The 24,674-nt window shown below is 40.2% G+C and overlaps 1 protein-coding gene across 1 annotated transcript in view; it reads right to left on the reverse strand.

Annotated features, from left to right (window-relative positions):
• The window catches only part of LOC136874516 (cell surface glycoprotein 1), a 307,568-nt gene that overhangs the window by 52,786 nt on the left and 230,108 nt on the right, over positions 1-24,674 (reverse strand). Inside the window, exons 3-4 of the mRNA XM_067148151.2 lie at positions 11,832-11,950; positions 1,485-1,730 (exon numbers count right to left, since the gene is read on the reverse strand). Of these exons, the coding sequence (XP_067004252.2) occupies positions 1,485-1,730; positions 11,832-11,950 (365 nt within the window). The remainder of the gene's footprint in view (positions 1-1,484; positions 1,731-11,831; positions 11,951-24,674) is intronic.

The raw sequence follows: 24,674 nt of genomic DNA on the forward strand, positions 1-24,674 counted from the left end.
GATGAATTTTGGGACAGGGCATACGAACCAGAACTGAAACATCAGTCCACGGAGTGGCGACATGCTGGATCACCAAGGAGGCAGAAGGTCCGTCAGAATCCTTGCCCAGTCAATATGATGGTGTTCGTCGCGTATGACGTCAGGGGTGTCATTGTTTGCCACTTTGTTCCACATGGCAGAACAGTAACCGCACAGTACTACAGGGACTTCCTGGTGCGACAGGTACGACGTGGCGTTCGGGAGAAACGTCCGGATCTTGTGGACAGTGCAATAATCCTGCACGACAATGCAAAACCATATAAAGCAGAGTGTGTAGGGCAGCTACTGCGACGTTGTGGATAGGAAGAATTGGAGCACCCACCGCACTCTCCCGACATTTCGCCCTGTGACTTTGATCTCATTCGAAAGATTAAGGAACCACTACGTGGTAGGCGGTTTGCAACACGAGAGGACATTGCTAATGTTGTGCGCCAACAGGTGACCCAATTCACACATGGTGCGACAAATGCTGAGGCAGATGGTATTCAGCGCCTCCCACATCGTTGGCAGCGTGTGGTGTCAGTAGCAGGGGACTGCTTTGAGGGTCTTTAGGCCCAGGTTTGTCGTGTCAACTTTATGTGTACTATGTTGTCATTCTTTTGCACCGCGAAGTCCATATTGCCCTGTATACTACCGTAATAAATTAGTGTGTTACGATATTTCAATGCTATTCATTGTCCACACATGTAGTTAACACCTTGTCCTTTCGTCTGTATATGTCACATTTTCCCACCGGACTGGTATCTTCAAGAAAAAAATAGTTGCCATGACTTTTGACCCACCCTCGTAATAATAATAATAAACCTAACAGAAGCATATCAGTCTCAATAGAGTCAAATTAGAATATCAGCAAAGCCACGTAAATTCAACCTTTGTGTGTGATATACCCTAGTAGTATTGTAATAATAAAGAAAAATCTGAGTTTTCAGATGAAGCTATTGTACATTGCTCTCATTTACGCCGATTATACTGTACAGGGGTGGGTTTTGGGTGGATGTCTTGCTCGTAAGCAGGAGGTAACAGACACAAAGTAAGTGTAGATGATTGCTGCTACAAACAGGTGGGGAGAATGACGGGAGGGTGTTTACAATAAAGATCTAACTGGTAGTTTAGGAGAAGTTTGTGTGGCTTCGATGGTACATATAGTGAGGAGTATACGGGAGGATACGTTACACAGAACAATAATGGACTGAGTCATGAAGTGTTAGAGAAGCAGAGGGAGACCTAAGGAATACTAATTCATTTACTGACTTCAGGGTAAGGAGCATGGAATTAACGAGTTTACGGTGCTAGTCGCAAACATATGGTAACGGAGGCGCTCTGTTCATTCACAGAACCTTGCAGACTAAACACTAAAATGTATAAAATGGTATAATAGAAAGGTATGCATGATACTACACATCGTTACATACGTAGATCAAAACAAGTGAAAGGTGTGGACTTACCTGGCACTTATGCTCGACGCTGGCATAGAAACCATCGTGCAGCCCGTCGCACTTGAAGTCCATCTCTTCAGGGACTCGCTCGTAGAAGGGGTAGTCAGTGAGGTTATAGCCTGCTAACTCCCGGGGTAGGTTAGGGTCCAGAACATAGTCTTTCTGAGGAATCCCCGTGTATTGTTTCACAGGCGTTGTCGTGTTCGTCTCTTCGGCCTTCTCAGACACCTCTCCCGTCACATCTGTCCCTTGATCCTGTAATATACACAGATAAAATGAGGATAAAACAAAAACTGATAAATCCACTTTTACTGTACTCGCCTTTTCGTGTTTCATTGAGGAGTACTTGGTTAAACATTTATGATGCTACAAAAATAATTAAACAAAACTCAATAAATCCACACACGGCTGTACTTAGGCTAATGTATCGACCACCATTTCCGTGAGAGAAGATTCCAAATGAGTAGGGCCTATATAAAGCTGGCTGCGGTTAGGATTCAAGTAAATGCATGAGAGTCTTTTTAAAAATTAAAAGTCTTGTCGCCGTGGTTTGTATTTATCTAAATAAGGAGACCACATAGCTATGCTCACTATATCAACAGTCAAGAAAAACAATAATCTTGACTTTCAAATGAGCACATTTAGTACTCAAATTGATCTAAGAAACGCACGTCTTCGTATCCTTAGCTGAAAAATAATGCCCGCAACCGATACGTAATGGACTTTGGAATTCGTGAAGAAAGCTTGTTTCGAAAAGCTGAATAGCGCAGCAGGACAGATTTATCATTATGTGATAAAGAGCGCAGATTGAATCTTGACGCAGTCAATTAGCAATTGATACTCCTTAAATGTGAGAGATCTGTACCATGTGTCACTTTAAAGGAGCCCTTTTAAGAAGGCAATGAATACTAAGGTAAAAAACTGAGATAACTTCCACCTTTATGCGAAATAACTTTCCCTAATATATTACAAAGTAAAAATTTCATTTCTGGTAGAAGAAGAGCAAACTCCTTTAATTCTTGACTCTGATAGCTCTAGACGCGTATCTCGGACACACAATACTGTACATTGCCATTAATGACCGAACACCCACAAGTACCGGCTTAACTGGAGCTAATGTAGTTTCAGTATGGCATAAGCCCGGCCTTCACCACTGCCTCTAACCTTATAGGCAGACGATCCGATAAGTTTGGGTAGATGTCTGCACGTATTTTCTTCAACTCCTCCTGATCGTAGCGAACAGTTCTGTAGCCGTTTTGGAGCGATCTGGTCTGGCTGTCAACCGCACTGAAACGCAATTGGGATCAGATCAGGGCTTCCGATCGGTCATTCGAGTTCACTTTTCTCGACTAACCACTCGATTATCGCCTTCGCTTTATAAACGTTTTATAATCGCTGTATAAACGGGTGCATTGTCATGCTGAAAATGGTCAGATCCAAATTGTTGCCATATGGTGGGTAGTAAGGAATTGTCCAATATTTCCTGATAAGCTTCAGAATTCATGACTTTAAGAACTAAAATTAGTAGACTAAGGCGAAAGCATGAAAAGCAAGCCCACCACCAAATTTCACAGTGGGAACAATGTACTCAACGCTCACCTGGTATTCGCCAGGTCCATACACGTCCATTGGACTGCCACAAGTGATTCGCCACTCCACATGGTGCTCCTATACTGTTCTAGAGTCCACACACAAGGTGTTTTGAACCACTGTAATCGACGGTGAGTGTTCAGTTTAGGGATTTTTAGTTTATATGCCACAACTTGCACATGAAATCCAAATGCAAACACCTCCAAATAAATGGAAATGTACGATGCCAACTGGAAATCTGTGGCCATGGTTTCTAAGGAAACTCGCCGGTTAGACTTCAGCACACGTCGATAGCATCGACAGTCTCTATCTGTTAATTTAATTGCTTTGGTTTCCCTAGTCGAGCTGATTTCTTTCATAACCCCTTGGCGTTTCCATTTGAACACTTCATCACTCACTGTTCAACCTAAAATCTGAAACTTGTTGGACATGTCGCGGCTGGAATGAGTGAATCAGTGGGCACTGAAAATTACGACCCTTTCAGCCCACTCAGCTCTTGTCATACGTACATTTCAACCATTTTACCTAGTAAACATTTCTACTGAGCACTTACGGTCTGGTGCCAGCTCCCGATAGCCGCCCGGTATTGCTCCACTCCCACCATGTCTCAGCGCACTTCTCTCTCCACACGTCTGATTAAGATATCGAGACATTTGGGAAATTTTCACGAAATTAGCAAGAAGTTCACAATTTTGCACGTAATTAATCAAGGTTCCTCACGAATATTTCACAATTTTTCACTCATCTAGACAATTTTTCTCACAAATATTTGACAAATTTTTGCACATCTAGTCGAATATTCTCGCAAATATTTCAATTTGTCTGACAAATATTATTACAGATATCGATAGTCTTCGCGTACAAGAAGCGAACGACACCTCGGAGTACGTGCCATCGCGCGTGGTCCGGAATTATACTAATTTTACCGCATGCTCGGAGCTCCGATATCGCCAGAAAATGATGGATACACGCGTCGCTCACTACGGCACCTTGACCCTTTCTGTTTTGACCTCCGGATCACAGGATCATGCCTTCAAACCCAGAAGAGGTCAAATTTTTGAAGGAAAGAGTGAAGTCCATTCGACATTTCGTGTCGTACGATGTCGGCAAGTACAAGCTCTCTGTGGTACATTTGGCGTTTTCCCCGACAAAATTAGTTAAAACTCAGACATAAGTCATCCAAGAGAATCCTGTTTGCTCTGCCATTTGTCAGAGTGAAATGGAACGTCGGAATTGACAGGCATGCAGCCTAGATGACATTAAACCGCACTGTAGTTGAAGCCATAGATTATTATTATTATTATTATTATTATTATTATTATTATTATTATTATTATTATTATTACCATAGTCTTGAAATTGAAGGAAGTCTGGTATACACTCCCTAGGGACACACGGATTATATATACCGGAGAGCCCAATACTGGAATTAAATACGCCAAGTATGTAACGTATGAGATGCAGATTGAAGATTTCTCTCTATTTCCCAACCTGTGATGTTATTTCAACATGCAGGCCTCCTGTGAACAGAGGAATGTTAGCCTCCAGACGCGGAAGTTACTGTTTGATGTCCTACTGCTAAGCCCATTTGTCCATCTGCCAACAGGGCTATTTCCTTCATTTATATGCAAAGTAGTTTCAAGTCTTAAAATTATCACTCCAAGGACGTGTCATCTTATGAACCGTCGCAATTTTGTCACGCTTTCTTCCGGTTAGAGGGAAACCCAGACAAGGCACAGTCGCCCAATCTCACTTCCGACAATAATAATAATAATAATAATAATAATAATAATAATAATAATAATAATAATAATAATAATAATAATAATAATAATAATAATAATAATAAAATCCGTATACTCTTTATTGCAAATTATATTTCAAAATTTCTAACGATTATATGAAACCAAAATTTTACAATTCTGGAATAGCTATGAGGGTTTCGATATTATGTATTTGTTTAAGGTTAGTTTTAACTTGTATTCAAAATTACAACAGCAAAGTATGATAAAGTGTTTCGAACCTAGGACCTACAACGTAAAAATCATCACTGGGTTCTTAGAACTTCTATTACCTATATTCAAATCGCAGAATTCCTTCACTTTACGAGTAGAGGAAAAGGGTATACGGTACAAATTTTTCATTTGCTTCCAAGAAGTTCAAATATTTTATAATACTGTACACCCTTGATTTGAGCAGGTGAAGTTGAGTTTTTTTTAAAAGAATAGCTACGCAAAGGTGATTCTAAGGAAATATGTAGTATGAAATAAACGCTTGTATGTATAGTGTGATGTTCATCACAACTTTTTATTTGCACAAAATTCAGTAAAAACAATGCTTGCGAAATCTCCAGTCGTCATTTATGCAGGAGTGAGTCGTAACATGTCAAGTCAGAATCCTTCTATTTTAACCCAGATGACTGTTAGTTTAAAGTCAAGCGGAGCGTGATAGCCAAATACACAGGCTGAAAAATAATTGAAGCAGTCAGAAGAGGAGGAGAAAACGACATGAAACATCACGTGTTGAGAGGGCAGTGATGTTATTTCAGTGATTACGAAATCGAGTCAAATTTACATTTACATCGAAGTTGGCAGTACGAGTCCACTTATCAATACGATGTTGCACCCCATCTGCCCGGGATACATGAGAAGGCTGACAAAAAGCCGTTGTATCCCCTCCTGAGGCAATTTAGTCCACAACTGTTGAAACTTGCCCTTGATATCCTGCATTCTGGCACTGGGGCGGAGTTGACGTCTGAGCTGGTCCCACACATGTTCTATCGGGAACAGATCTGGGGATCTTGCTGGCCACGGGAGTACCTCAACATCACGCAGACAGTTCACAGCGACGTGCCATGTGTAGAAGAGCATTGTCCTGTTAGAAAATGACGCTACGGTACCGTAGCATGAGAGGTAACACATGAGGACGTAGGATGTCCGTGACGTACCATTGTGCCGTCAGAGTTCCCTCAATTACTATCAACCATGATCTGAATTCGATTGCTCCTTACACCATGACGCCAAGAGTAACACCGCTGTGCCTCTTCAAACATTGGAAGAACGGGACCTCTCCCCAGGTCGCCGCCATAGCAGACCTCTTGGTGCTATTAGTCAGGAGTGGGCTATACCGATATGCCGACACCAGGTTTCACCCTCATTTTTTCTGCTATCGTATATCATGTCATTCATCTCATTGACTCCTCTGAGGAGGTTGACGTCAGGAAGGATATCCGGTCGTAAAAACTCGCTACGATCTTTCATCTCACTTCATACCCGACCCCGTAGAGTAACGAGACACACACATATATATTGTTTACAGATCATTTACTCACACTTCAAAATATGTATTCACGACAAGTCGTTCACTAAAAACTCACTTATGAGGTGTCGTAAAAACAGTTATTGCTATTGTACTTGTATTCAAGTCAAGTCCACGACAATATGCGAGGCTTACGCTCTGTTAAAATCAACATACATCTGGAGTTTGGATAATCACTGGTTGTAAGTACACTCTGCTCTTCACCACAGGTTTTGAACTATCATTTCAGACTTGAAATGAATAGTTGTTGTTATTGAGTCTCCCTCAGATTATTAGACTGTGATCAGTATCTTCAGTATGTAGTGCATGTGAGAAGTATAGCCAGTGTTACTGTGATGTTTGAACCTCTGTACATCCAGGGTGATTCATGAGGGGTTACTGCCACTTACGCAGCTGATTGCTGAAGACATCTTGAGCAAGAAATGCTACACAAACCTGTGCCCTACCCTCAATTGTTACAGAGTGACAATAATATGAATGTTGTTCGTAAAACACATTTTATTGAGTTCTTTTCTTTGGAAGAGTAAATTAAAATAAAATCAACTCTCCTTAAATAATCTGGAATTGGCTGGTATTTAGAAGCTCAACATGTGTTATCATTCTATATGAAAATGTTTTCTTACGAAGCAAAGTACATAGTGGATGATATCTCTCCTGAGTCTATAAATAAAGATACTATACTTCCTGGAACATTCGAAGAAGCAATCCTTCCACTGTTAGAAAAAGAAAATTTGTGAAATACAGAGTCAAAAGGAAATTTAAATAACCTCTAGAACATATTATCAACTCTTATTTTTTCACTATGGATCAATGGATCTTCCAAGTCCCTTAAATGAGCAGCTTTCCTCGCATATTCATTAAATATGCAAAGTATTGTGCGTAAATGCAGTAATGGGTTAGACTTTGTACACGTGTGATTATGCAAACATTGAACTTCCATCTGATAAAAAGAAATGCTTCTGAAAACAATAAAATTATATCGTTGTCCTGAACTGATGCTACATTGTTAGAATACTTATTTCTCCATGTAATACCGACAGAAAACGTGCCCTTCTGCCCCTTGGGCATCATATAGACTATATTTATAGACGATGAAGATAAATGTGGCAGTAATGGTGTTTTATTTGAAAGCAGGGACTCATTCCAACACCTAACGCTGACATACGTATACGTTTATGATAGTTCTATAAATTATCATTTGTTCTTATCGCATCTTTAATGCACCATCTGGCCTGGTACGAAGTACAAAGTTCTTCTCATTCTCTCAGACATTTAGATAAAAACGAACTTTCTTTAGCAGAGAGACAGGTTTACTACTTTTCTCTGACACATTATGATCACAATAAATTTTGTTCATCATAAATGGGCAAGTTTGTAATTTCTAGCCATTGTAATAACAAATCTTAAAATATAAAAAATACTTGTGGAAACATCTGTACAACGGAGGACTTGACGGAGATGTTCTATTATTCTTTTAGGTCACGTAGTGATGAAATACTTCCTCTTTGCTAAGGTATACTTTCCGATTCTATTTGATCTTAAAGTATTTAATATATTGTCGTTGCGCCTAAAAATACCCCTATGTGATACAATTTCAGCTTAGAACTCTAACAAGCAAGGTTATGTCACCAAAGGTTCAGTACTGCATGACCTATATACAGGATCTGTCTTATAAACTAAGACCGAACGCGTGGTGTTTGTACTCTGTGCTTCGGCAGCTGCCTCAGCCGAACTTATGTCGCGCGCGGCCGCCCTGCTTTAAGCGTGTATACAATCTTATGTGAAATCTTACCTTATAAGAGATGCTGATAGTATCGCCCTTTCTCAGTTATACAGGCATTGTATCTGGTAACCATACTCTGGCTGACGAGAGTGAGTTCTGCCATTGTAATGTTTCTCATTTCATTCGTAATGTTTTCTTTCAGTTCCTCCAGTGTGTGAGGATTTGTTCGATACATTTGTCTTTCAGTTTACCCCACAAGTAAAAATCACACACTGGTGAATGAGTGGGAAATAGACCAGCACTGATCATTCTATATATGCAACCACTTCCGTGATTGTAACAAGGGAATCTTTTGCTGTGTGAGCAGGGGCTGAATCTTGCTGAAAGCGACTTTTCCTTTTCCGTTAACTGATGGAAGAACGGCATGTAAATGTCATCTTGGTACCTCTCTGCATTTACTGTCATCTCGAACAAAACTAGGCCCAACCATTCGCCTTGCACAACAGCGCACCAAACACCAATCTTTCTATCACAATGAGGGTTTTCATAAATACCTATTGAGTACTTGTTGAATATATTTTTAATAAATGAAGCTATGCACAAAATGAAATGGCGTATGGCTTTTAGTGCCGGGAGTGTCCGAGGACAAGTTCGGCTCGCCAGGTGCAGGTCTTTTGAATTGACTCCCGCAAGCGACCTGCGTGTCGTGATGAGGATGAAATGATCATGAAGACGACACATACAACCAGCCCCCGTGCCAGTGAAATCAACCAATTAAGGTTAAAATTCCCGACCCTGCCGGGAATCGACCCCGCGACCCCTGTGGCCAAAGGCCAGCACGCTAACCATTTAGTCATGGAGCCGGACAGACATGCACATTTTAACGTAAACGCCAATTGCATTTTTTTTTTTTTTTGCTAGTTGCTTAACGTCGCATCGACACAGATAGGTCTGATGGCGACGATGGGACAGTGAAGGGCTAGGATAGAGAAGGAAGCGGCCGTGGCCTTAATTAAGGTACAGCCCCAGCATTTGCCTGGTGTGAAAATGGGAAACCACGGAAAACTATTTTCAGGGCTGCCGACAGTGGGGTTCGAACCTACTATCTCCCGAATACTGGATACTGGCCGCACTTAAGCTACTGCAGCTATCGAGCTCGGTGCCAATTGCATCTGTTGACTGTATGTTATCTCGGATTTTTTATGTAACATCACTGTTTTTTTGTATATATTTCTTCTCTATTATTTTGCTGATGATGACTTCTAAGCTAGATCGAAACATGTCCAAGATATCTTTTCTTTTTTGCTAGGGGCTTTACGTCGCACCGACACAGATAGGTCTTATGGCGACGATGGGATAGGAAAAGCCTAGGAGTGGGAAGGAAGCGGCCGTGGCCTTAATTAAGATACAGCCCCAGCATTTGCCTGGTGTGAAAATGGGAAACCACGGAAAACCATTTTCAGGGCTGCCGATAGTGGGATTCGAACCTACTATCTCCCAGATGCAAGCTCACAGCCGCGCGCCTCTACACGCACGGCCAACTCGCCCGATCAGGATATTTTAAACAACTATGTAACCTTTAAATGGGCCAAATAATAAGTGGCAGAAGTATATTGAGTAAGTGGATCTAATTTACCGGTAATTGAATTCTTTTATAAATTCATCATAGATATTTAGGATTTTCTGCAAACCAATAGCGAGAGTTATGATTGTTCACACGACCATTAAGATGAAACCAGAACTTTTACATACGAAAATATGGTGTTCCAGTGATAACTGTCTCACCATGTTAACAGCTGAGATTCAGACCGGCGACTGATGTTTGCGTGCAGGATGCTTGCAAGGTCAAGAACTATGCGTGCAACTCCCATATGCAGCTTCCGTCTCGCAGAGTAAAGACGCCGCTTCGACGGTCTTAGTTTATACAATAGACCCTGTTAACGAATTTATTTTCGTTGTGATACATGTGCTGTGGGTCAGTATTTCTTCCCTTGTTCCATATTTCGAGGCGCAACGACGATGTAGATCCTGCGTTGGAGATTAAAGCGAGGTGTAATGACCCTAATATTTTCATTATTCAGTCATCCTCTAAGTTATCCCCACAATGGATAATTCGAAAAACTTGCAACTCCCTTGAGGTAACACAAGTAACATAGTGATTTCAATAGTGATTGATGGCAATAGCTTCTGAGTGTTCAATTTGAAGCCCGAGCAAGCATCACCGGGAGGATATTTAAATATGAGAAAGAGTAAGGAATAACAATGATCCTGAGCTAAAGTAATGTTGATAAGAAACCCAATATTTTGAACTGAATGAAAGAGGAAGGAGTTTTGATTGAGATAAAACATTCCTAAGGGAAGCTAAAAATGGTATATTATAATATAAATAATCTTTTCCGTCTCCTTGGCTGAATGGTGTGCGTTGCAGCTTTTGGTTCAGATGGCCCTGGGTTCAATTCCTGGCCTGACCGTGGATTTTAGCCATGTCTGGTTCACACTTCTCCCTTGGAGATTGGGTGTTGTGTTTGTCTTGCAACGCGCCTCTTAATTTACACAGAAAACACTTCCAACCACCACAAAAACACTCAGTAATAAATATATGCCTTCACATAGGGTAATGGTCAAGAAGAGCAATTGGCCGTAAAGGTAGACCTAATCCACATGTGGAGCCGACGCCAGATAATTGGTAGAAGTACAAGAAAGAAGATGAATTATATTGTACATATTTGGTGATTCAGATAAAGCGAGAGCAAAAGCTGTGAAATTTAGAGTTGATTTCAGCTGCTGTGAGAAGGATTTAGAATAGTGAGATGTGTTTGAAGAAGGCCAAAAAATTGTATCCATTTTAAACGTCAAGAGGATTGTTAAAACGAAATGAGGCTGAAAGGTTATTAACATAATTATTTTTAATACAGAGCAATTCACAAAACCACTACCCAAGTTGATGCCACGATAATTGGTTTTGAAAACCGATGGTGTACACTAGGGTGGGTAATAAAGATATGTATGAATGTAATTGGTTTTGAGTAAACAGGGAGAAAGAATTTTCACTTATGAAATACCTCAACAACAAAGCATGAACACTATTAAATGGTCCACATTTTGCGGGACTTTACGTGTAGCTATAATCAACTTTTGTCCGGACAGCAGAGATTCTGAGTAACATTCAAGTTCAAGGATAAAATCTGGTGAGTATTTTAAACATTATTTTATTTACTGTATTTGTTTAAATTTATTTATTTTATTTATTATTGAGTGATTCTGTGGTGGTTGGTAGTATGGCATATGAACAATTCCCCGTCAAAACATCGAAAAATTTAAGAAACAAGATTTCCACTTCCGGAGCTGCACACAGCCGTGAGGATCACTCACCCTACACTACAAATGAGTACCGGGTTAATTTCTGGAGGCAAAGCCAACCATCTTACCAAACCAAGTGCCGAGATTACAGATAGCGGAAGCCTTTATATTCTACCCCTTTGTTTTGCTTTTCCTCCATCATTCATTGTAATAGAACAGGGGTTCGTGATGTGAAAATGTTTCAAAATCACTTATCGATATAATCACTTATCGATATAATCACTGCGTTAAGTAATACTTTGTTTTGAGTCAGGATGAAATCACTGGTTGTTTATCTATAAATATTACTGCCATAAGCATAAAGAGAAACTTGTTCTACTGTAGAGAGAAAGAGGAAGTTTGAAATATTACAAGATAGTGCTCACCTCACCGCCTTCAGCTGTTGGCACTTCCGTCGTAGTCGATGTCTGGGCCTGTTTCAGCTTATTCAATACCAAGGAGGTCGCCTTGAGCCCTTCTGCGGTCACCACAAGAACCAAAAGACCTGTCAACAGAACATAAATGTCAGAATTTTTTTTTAAAAAACTGGTATAACATGAAACATATATTTAGGACAACGTAAGAGAAACCTATGCAGGTACTTTCTATCTACATAAACCATTTGGAAACTGCTATTCTTGTTTTCAAGAACGCGATTAACTGTTTCATAGCAATTGACTTAGGCTAAATAATGATAATATGATGATTATGATGATGATGATTGTTTAAAGGGGACCAACATCTAGGTCATCGACCCCTGACTATAATAATAATAATAATAATAATAATAATAATAATAATAATAATAATAATAATAATAATAATAATAATAATAATGACGTATGTCCTCCGGAGAGGCCTGGTGCAGATCTTTCCGAGTTGACGCCGTACAGGTGAATTGTGCGTTTTTGATATGCGACCCTACTTAGGATGATATCTAATGCTTAAGGCAACATACACACATCTAGCCTCGAGGCATCGGAATTAACCAATTAAGATTAAAATCTCCGACCATGCCGGAATTCGAACCCGGTACCCCCTGGACCAAAGGCCAGCATGCTAACCATTTAGCCATGGAGCCGGACGGACGCTGACTTAAATAGGCCTATCATTTTAAATTGTTATTCGCAGTACATCCCTTCGTAATACATGGTCCAGTTCCTTGACAATGTCAGCGTACTGGTCTTCAGTTCAGAGGGTCCCGCATTCGACTCATGGCAGGGTCAGGAATTTTATTCAAGTCTGGTTAATGCGTCAAGCTTGGGGGACTGGATCTTCGTGTTCGCATTAATAAATATCTTCATTTACTAACATATTATCACACTAATAAACACCACAGGGACACACAATTTTAAATAATCCTCTCCTCATAGAATTGGTGTCGGGAAGGGCATCCAGCCGCAAAATGGGCATAATCCATCCATGACACTGACTCCAAGTAATTGGAATAAGTATGGAAGGAGGAAGAAGAAAGAGAAAAAGATCCCTTTGTAAAGTATATCTTAATTTGCTAGGGCGCGGCTTTAATACTAAAGGGATAAACCTAATAAGCCATTCTTATCAATTTAATTCTAAATTTGGTGTTCCTAACTTCTTCCATTTGAAATTAAAAATTAAAAGAGAAACAAAGCCACTCGTAGCGTATAAAGGGCATTCGGCCTGTCCAGGCGACTTCTTCTCAACCGGGTGGACGAATGGATAAATGTCGTCCTTTTCGTCTAATAGGCTGTGCTACAGTCTAACCGTCGGGAGGATCAAGCTTTGATTCACGGCTATGATGGAAATTTAAGGCATTTAAGTACCGGAAATAGAACCCTACAACTTCATGAAAACTACTAAGGAAGTAACCGGTCCGTTGGATATCAACTGTAAGAAAATTAAGTGGCCATTGGTGGCATTTATTGCGCTAACGCGCTTGCCATAGACTAGTTGGCCTACATGTCGAGGATGCTGCAGAATAGTGGATATTCACATATATTCCTTTTAATACCTGCGTGACCAGTCACCTTGACCAACGAGATCTGTCTGCAGTCTGATAACTATTTTCTGGGACTACCAGATACGTTTGAAATAAATTGAATCCATAAAGTCATGTAATATCTATCTAACTCTTTGCTCACAGCGAATAATCTCCGCAATGCTCATATGGACGCTGTTGATTCGTCCGTCGGATGGACGCATTATGGCTTGACTATGTGCCGACAACGGGTTTCACTTTCTCCCTACCTCATTATTATCATCATAGTCTCATATTCAGGTCGTCCATGGGCGTCAAAGACCTGTACTAGGCGGTCTGAACATGTCTTCTGATAGTATCGGCACTAAATGTCATATGATCTAAGGATATGTACACATAGTAAGGAAATATCCAGGAGGAACGAGAGCCTATCTTGTTGTGTGTAATCCATCACCCACCCCATTCCCAATTGCTCCAGATGTTGGAATGTGTCTTGACAAGACGTGGGGCTCCATGAATTGACTAGTCTATTCTTTGAAGACTAACTGACAAAGTTGGGAGTTATGCATTCTTTATATGGATAGACATCTGGTTATTGAACTGCTCGAAACACCGTTCGAAACATCATAAAATGTGTCTTAAATTAGTGGAGTTTTCAAGAACTCATCTATCTGTTAAATAACTGGCTATTTTAAGTAGGCCAAATGTAGGAGTCTTTGAATTGTAATAGGGAATACATTTTATTTTAATGGGTGTTATTGCAAATTAGTTGATTGCCTAACCTTTGTACCGTGTATTTGATCAGTTGTTGACTATTTTTTCCATCCTTTTGTAAGTAGTAGTAATTCAGAATACGTCTTATAGGCTAATCGTAGATATTCATAAAAAGGAATTTGTGGATAACGGAGGAATTCATCCAAATAGACAGAGCAGGAAGGATAGTCTATCCGAAAGATTAAGAATAACTACAACTTTAAAATGTTTACAGATCTATGCATCTTCTGCAAATCGTTTACTGAAATAAAAGTCATTAAGAGCAGACACTAATCTAGACCTGAACATTGGTGATCTAATCTGTGCCCCCAGCTCAGCGAGGGGATCCATTAAATATGCCACCACCAGGCTGGCGTATTTGACCACATTCAAATACCATCAAACTAAACCGGGATCGAACCAGCCAGCTTGAACACGGAACGCTAACGCTCTACCATCTAAACTACTCGTCCCGGCAACTTTCTTTCTGGAACTATGAGATCATCATCATCATCATCATCATCTATTTACCCTCCAGGTTCGGTTTTTCCCTCGGACTTAGCGAGGGATCCCACCTCTACCGCCTCAAGGGCAGTGCCCTGGAGCTTCAGACTCATGGTCGGGGGTACAACTGGGGAATATGACCAGTACCTCGCCCAGGCGGCCTCACTTGCTATGCTGAACAGGGGCCTTGTGGAGGAATGGGAAGATTGGAAGGGATAGGCAAGGAAGAGGGAAGGAAGCGGCCATGGCCTTAAGTTAGGTACCATCCCGGCATCGCCTGGAGGAGAAGTGGGAAACCACGGAAAACCACTTCCAGGATGGCTGAGGTGGGAATCGAACCCACCTCTACTCAGTTGACCTCCCGAGGCTGAGTGGACCCCGTTCCAGCCCTCGTACCACTTTTCAAATTTCGTGGCAGAGCCGGGAATCGAACCCGGGCCTCCGGGGGTGGCAGCTAATCACGCTAACCACTACACCACAGAGGCGGACCTGGAACTATGAGATACGAATCATAATACCGAAGAGGAGGAGCACAACATTTTACTTCTTATTTCTTATTCTTAGATTGGGTTTCTTTTCAACCATCAAGCCTTTCGTTAATTATTTTTCTTCTATAGTGTGAACTACCATAATCATTTTCTAGCAATGACAAATTTCAAAGCCTTCATTATTTTCTATCTTACATTCTTCTGGGTCCAAGCTTCTCGGGCACGGTCCTCTGCAATTATACTGAAAATTCAAGAATGTTCGGAAAAAGCTCGTTTCAATTGGGGTATAATGTAGTAGTTATATTCTAATAAAGGATTAATAATAATAATAATAATAACAACAACAACAATAAGAATATTGAGCGGCATCTGTCGTGTATAGGAAAGTGCTTTTATAATATATTACCCACTCTGTCAGTCATGTGCGAAAAGATTATCCACCAGCGTCTTCTTTCTTTCACACTTCCTTATATATCGTCCCAGCAGCATGGTTTTCGTCCTGGTAGCTCCTGCCTAAGTAATCTGGCTGTTCTTCTCCATCGTGCAACCTCTGCTCTTAACGCCGGTTCTCAACTGGACGTGTGCTACATTGATATTGCTAAGGCTTTTGATACCGTAGACCACGCACTTCTTTCCTATAAACTCTCAGAACGTTTTAATATCCATGTTCGCTTCCTAACTCTCCTGCAGAGCTTCCTCAATACCAAAACTTAACGTGTGGTTCTTGATGGGTTCAGTTCGACTCTTGTTATGGTACATTCTTGTGTCCAACAGGGCAGTGTCCTAGGTCCGCTTCTTTTTGTCTTATTTATAGACGATCTCATTAATTCTATATTCTCCGTTTCTTGTGAAATTCTACTATTTGCAGATGATGGTAAAATATTCAAACAAATCGATTCTTTATCAGACGTAAACTCCTTACAGAGTGGACTTAATTCACTCTCTGAATGGTGCTCCACATGGCGTCTTAAGCCTAATCCTACCAAGTGTTCCTCTATTTCGATCACGCTTCGTAAATCCCGTATTCTCAGTAAATACTCCCTCCTCGGTAACCCGTTTCCAACAAAATGACTTAGAAGTGATGTTTGACAGTAAATTGTTATTTGTCCCCCATATACAAAAGATAACCTCACGAGCAATGTCACTTCTCGGTTTGTTGTATAGATTTTCTGACATCACCGATATCCACGCCCTCCGAGCCTACTACGTATCTTGCATCCTACCGATTACTGAATTCGCGTCTCCCATTTGGTCTACCTCTTCACCCACTAATCTGAATCATATTGACCGCGTGCAGTCATTCTTCTGTGCATTGTTGGAGCCAGAGTATCTGATTGTCGAAACTTGAGCAGTAATCAAATATTGGATAAGTTAAACCTTCACCCGTTATCTAGTCGCAGGAAAGTAGCTGACCTTAGATTCATATTAAACGCTGTTAACGGTTCATTTCGTTCTCCTGAAGCTGCATTCTTCTTTTCTTTACCTGTTCCAACTCTCAAAACTTGGATTAATCCGCCCCTTCATATTCCGTACTCCCGCCTCTCTCTCGTTCAAAGAAGTTTATTTATCCGCATACCAACCCTCCTTAACTCTTTATCTTCTGACAGGAACTTGGACGTTTTTTCTTCGTATGCCTCCATTAATCGATTCTTCCTTAACTTAACCTAGTTCATTCTTTTTTCTCTTCTCATTGCTGTCCTCTCTTTTGTACATAATGTAATTTCTTTTTTACTGTATTATACCGTTACTTATGTGTTAAATCCATATTTATCTTACTGTGCCTAGCTATAAGTTCTTCTCTTCGTTTTACGTTCAATCTCCAATTTTTCTCGTTGTTTCTTTTGCCTTTATGTTTTGTTGTTATTTGTTGTGTCTCTATAGTTATTTTGTTAGTTTTTAATTTTTTCCTCTATTTTTATCATTATATGTTTTTCGTCATTGTTCTTCCACTTTTTTATGTTTGCCTTGTGCTACTCTATTGTAAATATATTTTTCATTGCGGAACTCTCTAATTCGGCTTCTCGCTGTTTTAGTTTCCCAAATAAATAAATAAATAAATAAATAAATAAATAAATAAATAAATAAATAAATAAATAAATAAATAAATAAATGATAGTATTGAGAGTGGTGTATGAGTTGCAGGGATGTTAGGGAATCGAACTCGGGACCTGCTGGACCGAAGAGGACTCTCCTGACCGTTCAGCCAAGAGGCATGATATAAAGGAGTGTGGATGCGTCGTAAAAAACACACATTGCGCGACAGTTAATTGTAATTTCCGTTGCTCATAGTGGTCTCAAGTCTATGGCAAGAGATGATTGTAGGAGAGGGCAGTTAACAAACGTTTGCGACTCCTCGAAATATTTTGGAGCTTAGAATAAAGTCACCGCCGTCGTATAGTGGACAATGTACTTGATGATCGCGAAGGATGAGAGAATTTGAGATTAAAGTGTAGAAGTATTAAAACTAAAGAACCTTGGGTACTCTACGCTTGTTTGTGTCAATTAGATTTCAATCCTTATGACTGGGTAGACACGCTGAATTATATATATATATATATTTACAATTAGCTTTTACGTCGTACCGACACAGATAAGTCTTATAGCGACGATGGGATAAAAAGGCCTAAGAGTGGAAAAGAAGCAGCCGTGGCCTTAATTAAGGTACAAACCGAGCTCGATAGCTGCAGTCGCGTAAGTGCGGCCAGTGTCCAGTATTCGGCAGGAAAATGTTTCGGCTGTACCTTAATTAAGGTCTCCCGGATGCATGCTCACAGCTGGGCGCCTCTAACCACTCAGTCAACTCACCCGGTATTTTATACTGTTTTATGTTAGTCTCACACATGCGTAACAAAACGCTTGATGAATCGGACACAATAGTAAAATCAACACCCATGACTCAAACCCGCAGCAGATTTAAGACACAATTTCAGTACCATACGGGTAGAAATTCAGTTAAAGGAGTTCGTATAAGATCTGAATAAGGTAATATTATTCCCACATGCAATAGTATCATCCGATTTAGCCCTCAATTTCTAAGTGGAATTCTAACAGACGACACATTACAATTAACATCGGGATCCGTTTTAACCACGCTGGCTTTCACTGCCCTTTTTGTTTCGCATGTTGTTGACACTCCATTCTGCGCAAGTGACATTGCGTTGACTGTTCTTTCAATGCATGAGGTTTTGTCACTGGAAGAAGCCTCCATGAACGGTATACCAGAACTACACGAACCGCTCGTAAGTGAAATGCAGTCTACTCGGCTTTCCGGACAGTTTCAAGAATTCGAACCTCCGTCTATTATTAAGAACCAAAAGAACATTCTTACCTCCCGTTCATTACATTAATTACCTAAAAGAGGGTGAATTATTTCATGTAACTGGTAATAACTGTTAGTTTTCTGAAATCTTTACGTTAATCAGCTGTATAATATTTTTTCAGATCCTGTACTACTGCGGTTAGCTGTTTGGTCTTCACCAGGCCAAAGCCACCAAATGCATAAAATAAATTATGGGAACTATTCAAGAAGTAAACTCATTTATACCGACCCAAACTCAATTCGAAAGAGGGATTATAAACACGATCTTGGCAGCATTTAACCGAAATTATATTCGCTGATAGATCTCTCATATACTAATTTCGCAAGAGGCCAACTCCACAATAATACTGAAACCGTTGTACTTATATCTAATGGAGAAACATTGTGTTTGTGCCCAAGATGTTCCTCGTTTTACTTATCACGAAAATTATATCTCGGGGAAATCTAGCTCGTTGTATTGAGAACGTGAGAAGCCGCACGTTACCTGCTGATGTTTATCTGTAAGCTCTTTCCTTTAAGGTGACTTGTCCATCATTTCCCTTTTTTATACCGACGCAAAACGTGATGCTTCAATAGCGATATTTAAAAGCCCTTAATAATAATAATAATAATAATAATAATAATAATAATAATAATAATAATAATAATAATAATAATAATAATAATAATAATAATAATAATAATAGGGGAACACCTTCCCCGACTACTTAAACTGCGCGCCTTCTCTAAGGCCATCTATATAAACAAACTTGAACTTGTGAACTACAAGAAACTTTGGTCTTCAACTGTTAGATGTCTCTACCATTGGTTCACTTGCTCTCCCTCTAGCGGGCTAAATTCTAATTATTTCATAAAGAAATGTTTATTTTTGATGTTTATAAACCTGGTTCTGAGGATTGTCTTTTTTAATGTTCCGAAGTTATCAACACTTCACCTGGTCCCTCCTCGATTGTAATCAACCTATTAAAAACTTGGAAATATTTTCTCTAGCCAATTAGAATCGGGGGAATGTATAGGAATCCAGCCTATCAGTAAAGAGTTCTGGAATCTTCCCCTTATAGTACTGTAAAGGCAGGGCACTTTAGGGCCGTATTATCTGAATTGCCCCAGTACTTGAGAGTGCGACGTAACTGAAGAGGGGCAAGGGCGAGCCCGGCGTGAGGCAGATCCGGCGACACAAGGTAATGGCAGAATTTACTTAGATGTGTGATAAACCCTGCGGACAGTTTGAGGGGAAGGTTTTAATTTCTTTCTTTTAATGTAATTTTGTAAAAACTGGTGGTTCAAATGTAAAATTTCGGCAAGTCTGTGGACTCTGTTGTATTCCTTTTTTTTTTTTTTTTTTCGCAAGCTGCTTTACGTCGCACCGACACAGATAGGTCTTATGGCGACGATGGGACTACTGGGAAGGGCTGGAAGTGGGAAGGAAGCGGTCGTGGCCTTATTTAAGGTACAACCCCAGCATTTGCCTGGTGCGAAAATGGGAAACCACGGAAAACCATCTTCAGGGCTGCCGACAGTGGGACTCGAACCCACTATCTCACGAATACTGGATACTGGCCGCACTTAAGCGACTGCAGCTATTGAGCTCGGTGTGTTCTATTCCCTACTGGGAAAGATGTAACTTAAGGGAACGAAGAGTGCTGACCCTCTACCGCACCCCATTCAACCTTGCAGGGGGTGACTTAAGTTTTCAAAACCTCTGAATTGTGTAAATATTTTTGGCATTAACGTTTCTCATTTAGTTACCCCGGTGTAGTATAGGAGTAGCCTCTGTGTCATTGAGCCTTAAGCCCATTTAGGATTTTAACTATTTCTTGAAGGAGTGCAAGAGTTTTGCCTTCGTGCTTTTTGTTATGGCCGATCATGTGTAACCTGTTTTCTTCTTTTGCATTACAGCCACGTAGTATGGGTTATTATGCCCCTATATATTTTTTTTTCTAAGTGTCTAATTTTCCTTGTGTTAGCTCCAGTTGGGAACAGTAACTATTGTGTAATGGATAAGCCCACATTGGGGCAACTGTGCATGAACACTTTAATGTGAGGTGGAATTTTAATGCGCCGTAAGAAACTGATGCCTCCGCGAGGCTAGAGTATGGTATTGTGGAGCTCAGACTCCTGAATACTGTAACTTCGGGCAGCAAATTCTGGTCTTATAGAATATTTGTACCGTCTAGACAAATAACGCTCTTTTCTATGTAAATCAACCAAATTGTTAATTATCGCAAGTTTTGTACCTGATTTTAGGACTTCTAAGTCCCTGTTACTGTGCCGGAATTTTGTTCCTTGGGAGTTCTTTTACGTGCTGGTAAATCTACTGACACGGAGCTGACGTGTTTGAGCACCTTCAAATACCACCGGACTGAGCCAGGATCGAGCCTGCCAAGTTGGGCTCAGAAAAACAGCGCTATACCGTCTGAGCTATTGAGCCCAGCCAACCAATATCTCGCACGACATGAAATGGAAACATAAATTAAAACATTATTACGAGACTGTTATTGACCGGTCTTAATCTCCTCCTTGGCTTTGACGATGTGAAAGTGACTGAAGTATGAATAGTACTTGTGACACTATTCATTCTGCAGTCAGCTCCGGTGATGAATGGTCTGAAAGTGTTGCTCATAGGGTCGACTGGTGTATAAAATTCAGCGGACTTGGCAGAATGACATATAACAGCACCTTCTGACTTGGTGAGGAAAATAACGGGAAACTACCTTGGTCCTCATTTCCCTGGTACCCCTCTTCAGCAAAGCCTAGGCTACTTACCAAGGCTGATAGTAGATCTGTTGAGGATAGAACCAGCCTTCGGGCTCAGGAGTCAACAAACAAACAAACAAACAAACAAACAAACAAACAAACAAACAAACAAACAAACAGACACACACATACAAGCAATTTCAAAGAGATGCTTACACATAGGTAGAATATAAACGGACAGTATCATGTTAAGCTATCTGGTAATTAATCTAGGTAATAACAATGGTAATGTGGGAGAATATCGCAGACTGAAGTCATCATCGTGATGAATTCCAAACATTGCATCAACAGTAATTGTCTCGCTTTAGCATCAGTTATTTAACAGTGCCTTTAATTTTGTTTATAGAGGACGTTCCTTGTTTACGTGTACATGTAAAACTCAAGGTAACGTAATGACACTGCGTAACAGATTCTTCATTTCTTATCTAAATTAAGTTTTATATATAATGTTTTATTTATCGTGGTATTTCATGTTTTAGAGGCAGCCTAAAACTGAGGCCAAGGTCACAGTTGAAGTATATTGTTGCTGGTGCGTTCCTGTGTTGACCTAACGTTGAAGTCTCCAGACACTTTGACGGTACCTTGGCAAGGGATGCGATTGCATTATGACTGAATATTTTTTTTAAATATCAGGGCAAAATAAAACAGGGAAAGAAAAAAGGAAATAAAGTATAAAATAAATGAAACGAAGGGGAAAGTAGAAATAAAACTCGAAAAAGACAAGAAAGAAAGAAAGAAAGAAAGAAAAAACTAATCGATATGATCTTTGAGTTACTCCAGAAATAATTTCAAATTATAATATTAAATAAACGTGTTGCAACTGTGAACCAAGAAATATTTTCTTGTCTGTTTATTATCTGTTCTGTCTTACTAATGTTGTGAGATTTTAATATGATGGTTACAACAGATGGCAGTGAGATCGTTCGTCTCTGTTAGAATATCTATGGTCTCCTGCTGAAATTAGCTATTTTTTATTCAGTGAATTTCGCCAACCTGATTTTGTTTCCAGGTGGAAGGCTTATAGATTATGTTTAATACTCTCTTAACTTCATGCGAAGTTAATGTTTTCCTTGTCGTCTGTGCGGATGTCTTGGTGGGCACGATAACCTGAATTATTATTTCCTCTTTTGCATTCCTTTATGTGAGGTGTTTTAGACATTTCGATGTTATTCTTTCTCTCATTATTCAACCAGCCTATTCCGAGCGTCGGTGTCCTTGTTTTTCGTTTATTCTCCTTTTGTGTACCTTGTATCTTGATTATAATCAATGCGAGGTATTTTGATGATATTTGGTTTTGTACATGTTTCTTTTATTTACATTGGCCTACTGGGAACGTTTGTTTTTTGTACGCATTAGTGGTTCAGTCATGCGTGCTTCCGCTACATATCCGTCCACACGTTCTGCCGAGGTAAGGTATTATGAACTCAAACTGCGTGATAGGATTCTACCATCGTATGAGATGATATTAGGAGCTACTCAATATTGGTGCTCTATTTAGGCTATATAATTATGATAAAATTGCGTACCAGCGATATTTTTCTGATCCATCTGTTTTCCTCCCATCCCGTGCGGTATCTCCCAACTTGTGTGATCGAGTTTTGACTGACTGTGTAAATGTCTCACCTTGTTTGGTATTAGCTTTCTAATTTTAATACTGTGATTTTTTATGTCGATACATAACTTTCCTTTGTGTTTTGTGGGAGGACATTTTGTTATCGTGACGACAAACACCCGGGTAGGCGTAAACATTTTCTTTATTCATTGCACTTTATTTTACTCCATGTGGCGCTATGTCTGCCCCGCTCCAACAAAAAAAGCTTTACACTGGAAATGTTGTCTTGGAAACGGAGAATAATAACTGATTTTGTGGCGGACAGAAAAGAAAGAAAGAAAGGCAATGAGAAGAAACTTAAATGAAATTAATATTATTCAACGATGTAAATCACAAGAGTGATTTCGAGAGGTATAATTTCAGGCGATAGGAATTCCCTCCTAAAATGTTAAAATTGAAATAAATAAGGGAATCAGAGTCCTTTAGTTGTACCACCAACATGGTATCCTTTATCCTGTGTATGCCTACGTTATTAATGAGTGTTCACGGGCCCTGCGCTGCGATCTTTTAAATATGTGTTAGTATATATTAGTAATAGAAATACTGGGCTTCTCTTTTTCCTCAATTTCAATTGCATGTTCATTAATGGGTGCCTTAATAAATACGTGTCACTTCATCTTATTGTTTCTATCGAGTAGACTCTGTTATTGAAGCTTAACGTAGGTCCTAAGAGCCTGGATCCGGACGGTATTTGGTCGGAGCAGCCTAATTATCTACTCTTTATAAAAACAAGCACGCAGCACGCAGCACGCAGCATTGCCTACTATCTCCACTGTTCTTATAACCGTGAGCCGTGTCGTTTCGATCCCTACCGTGGTGCCGATTGTTTCGAATGGTTTATCGATCGCCTATGTGATACCATTAAATCTATTATTGAATATTCCACTTTGTCTTCCCCTATGGAAGCGCTCACCCCTGAACAGTAACAGTACTTTGAAGAGGCGACTGCATGACATATTTGTGAACGTCCCTTTGACAATGGTGAATATTATAGTGTGTGCGACCATTGTCATCTGACGGAAAATTTCGAGGACCTGCGCACAGCTCGTGCAACCTACAATACAGACTACCGGCTTATGTGACCTTTATCTTCCACAACGACAGCCATTTTCTCATTCGGTCTCTCTATGAAGGGAGTACTACTTTGCAAAACCCTGGTAGTGTAACGCTTATTCCATCGAATATGGAATGGTACAAGTCGTTCACGAAACGAATATCGAACTCTCTGCAGCTGCGATTCATTAACTCGTTTAATTTTCTCCACTGCTCACTCGAAAAGCATGTTTAGAATTTAAACCTGGAAGACTTGCGCATTACGCAGTCTTACAATCCAAATCCATCCCAATTCAGTCTTTTCACTGAAAAGGAGTGTTTCCGTACGAGTACATAGTATTCTCCGTAAAATTTAAGAAATGAGATTTCCACTTCCGGAGGTGCATATGGCCCTGAGGTTCACTCAGCCTATACCAAAAATGAGTACCAGGTTAATTCCTGGGGGCAAAGGCGGCCGGGCGTAGAGCTAACCACTCTACCCCATCACGTGCCGAGGTTAACAATGGTGGAAGCCTTTACGTTCCACTCCTCCAAGGGCCTTCATGGCTTGTACGGAGGTGACTTTGCTTTGCTTTTTTACATAGTATTCTCGACGAAACACAACTGACTCTCCGACATGCTCTTTACAGCTCTTTCACTAACAAATCGTCGATGAAGAGCACTATGAACGAGCGAAATATATGTGGGAATTAAGGTACAGTCCCAGCATTTCCCTGGTGTGAAAATGGGGAAACCACGAAAAACCACCTTAAGGGCTGTCGACAGTGGTGTTCGAACCCACTATCT

Source organism: Anabrus simplex, chromosome 5, assembly GCF_040414725.1.
Source record: "Anabrus simplex isolate iqAnaSimp1 chromosome 5, ASM4041472v1, whole genome shotgun sequence".
NCBI lineage: Eukaryota > Metazoa > Arthropoda > Insecta > Orthoptera > Tettigoniidae > Anabrus > Anabrus simplex.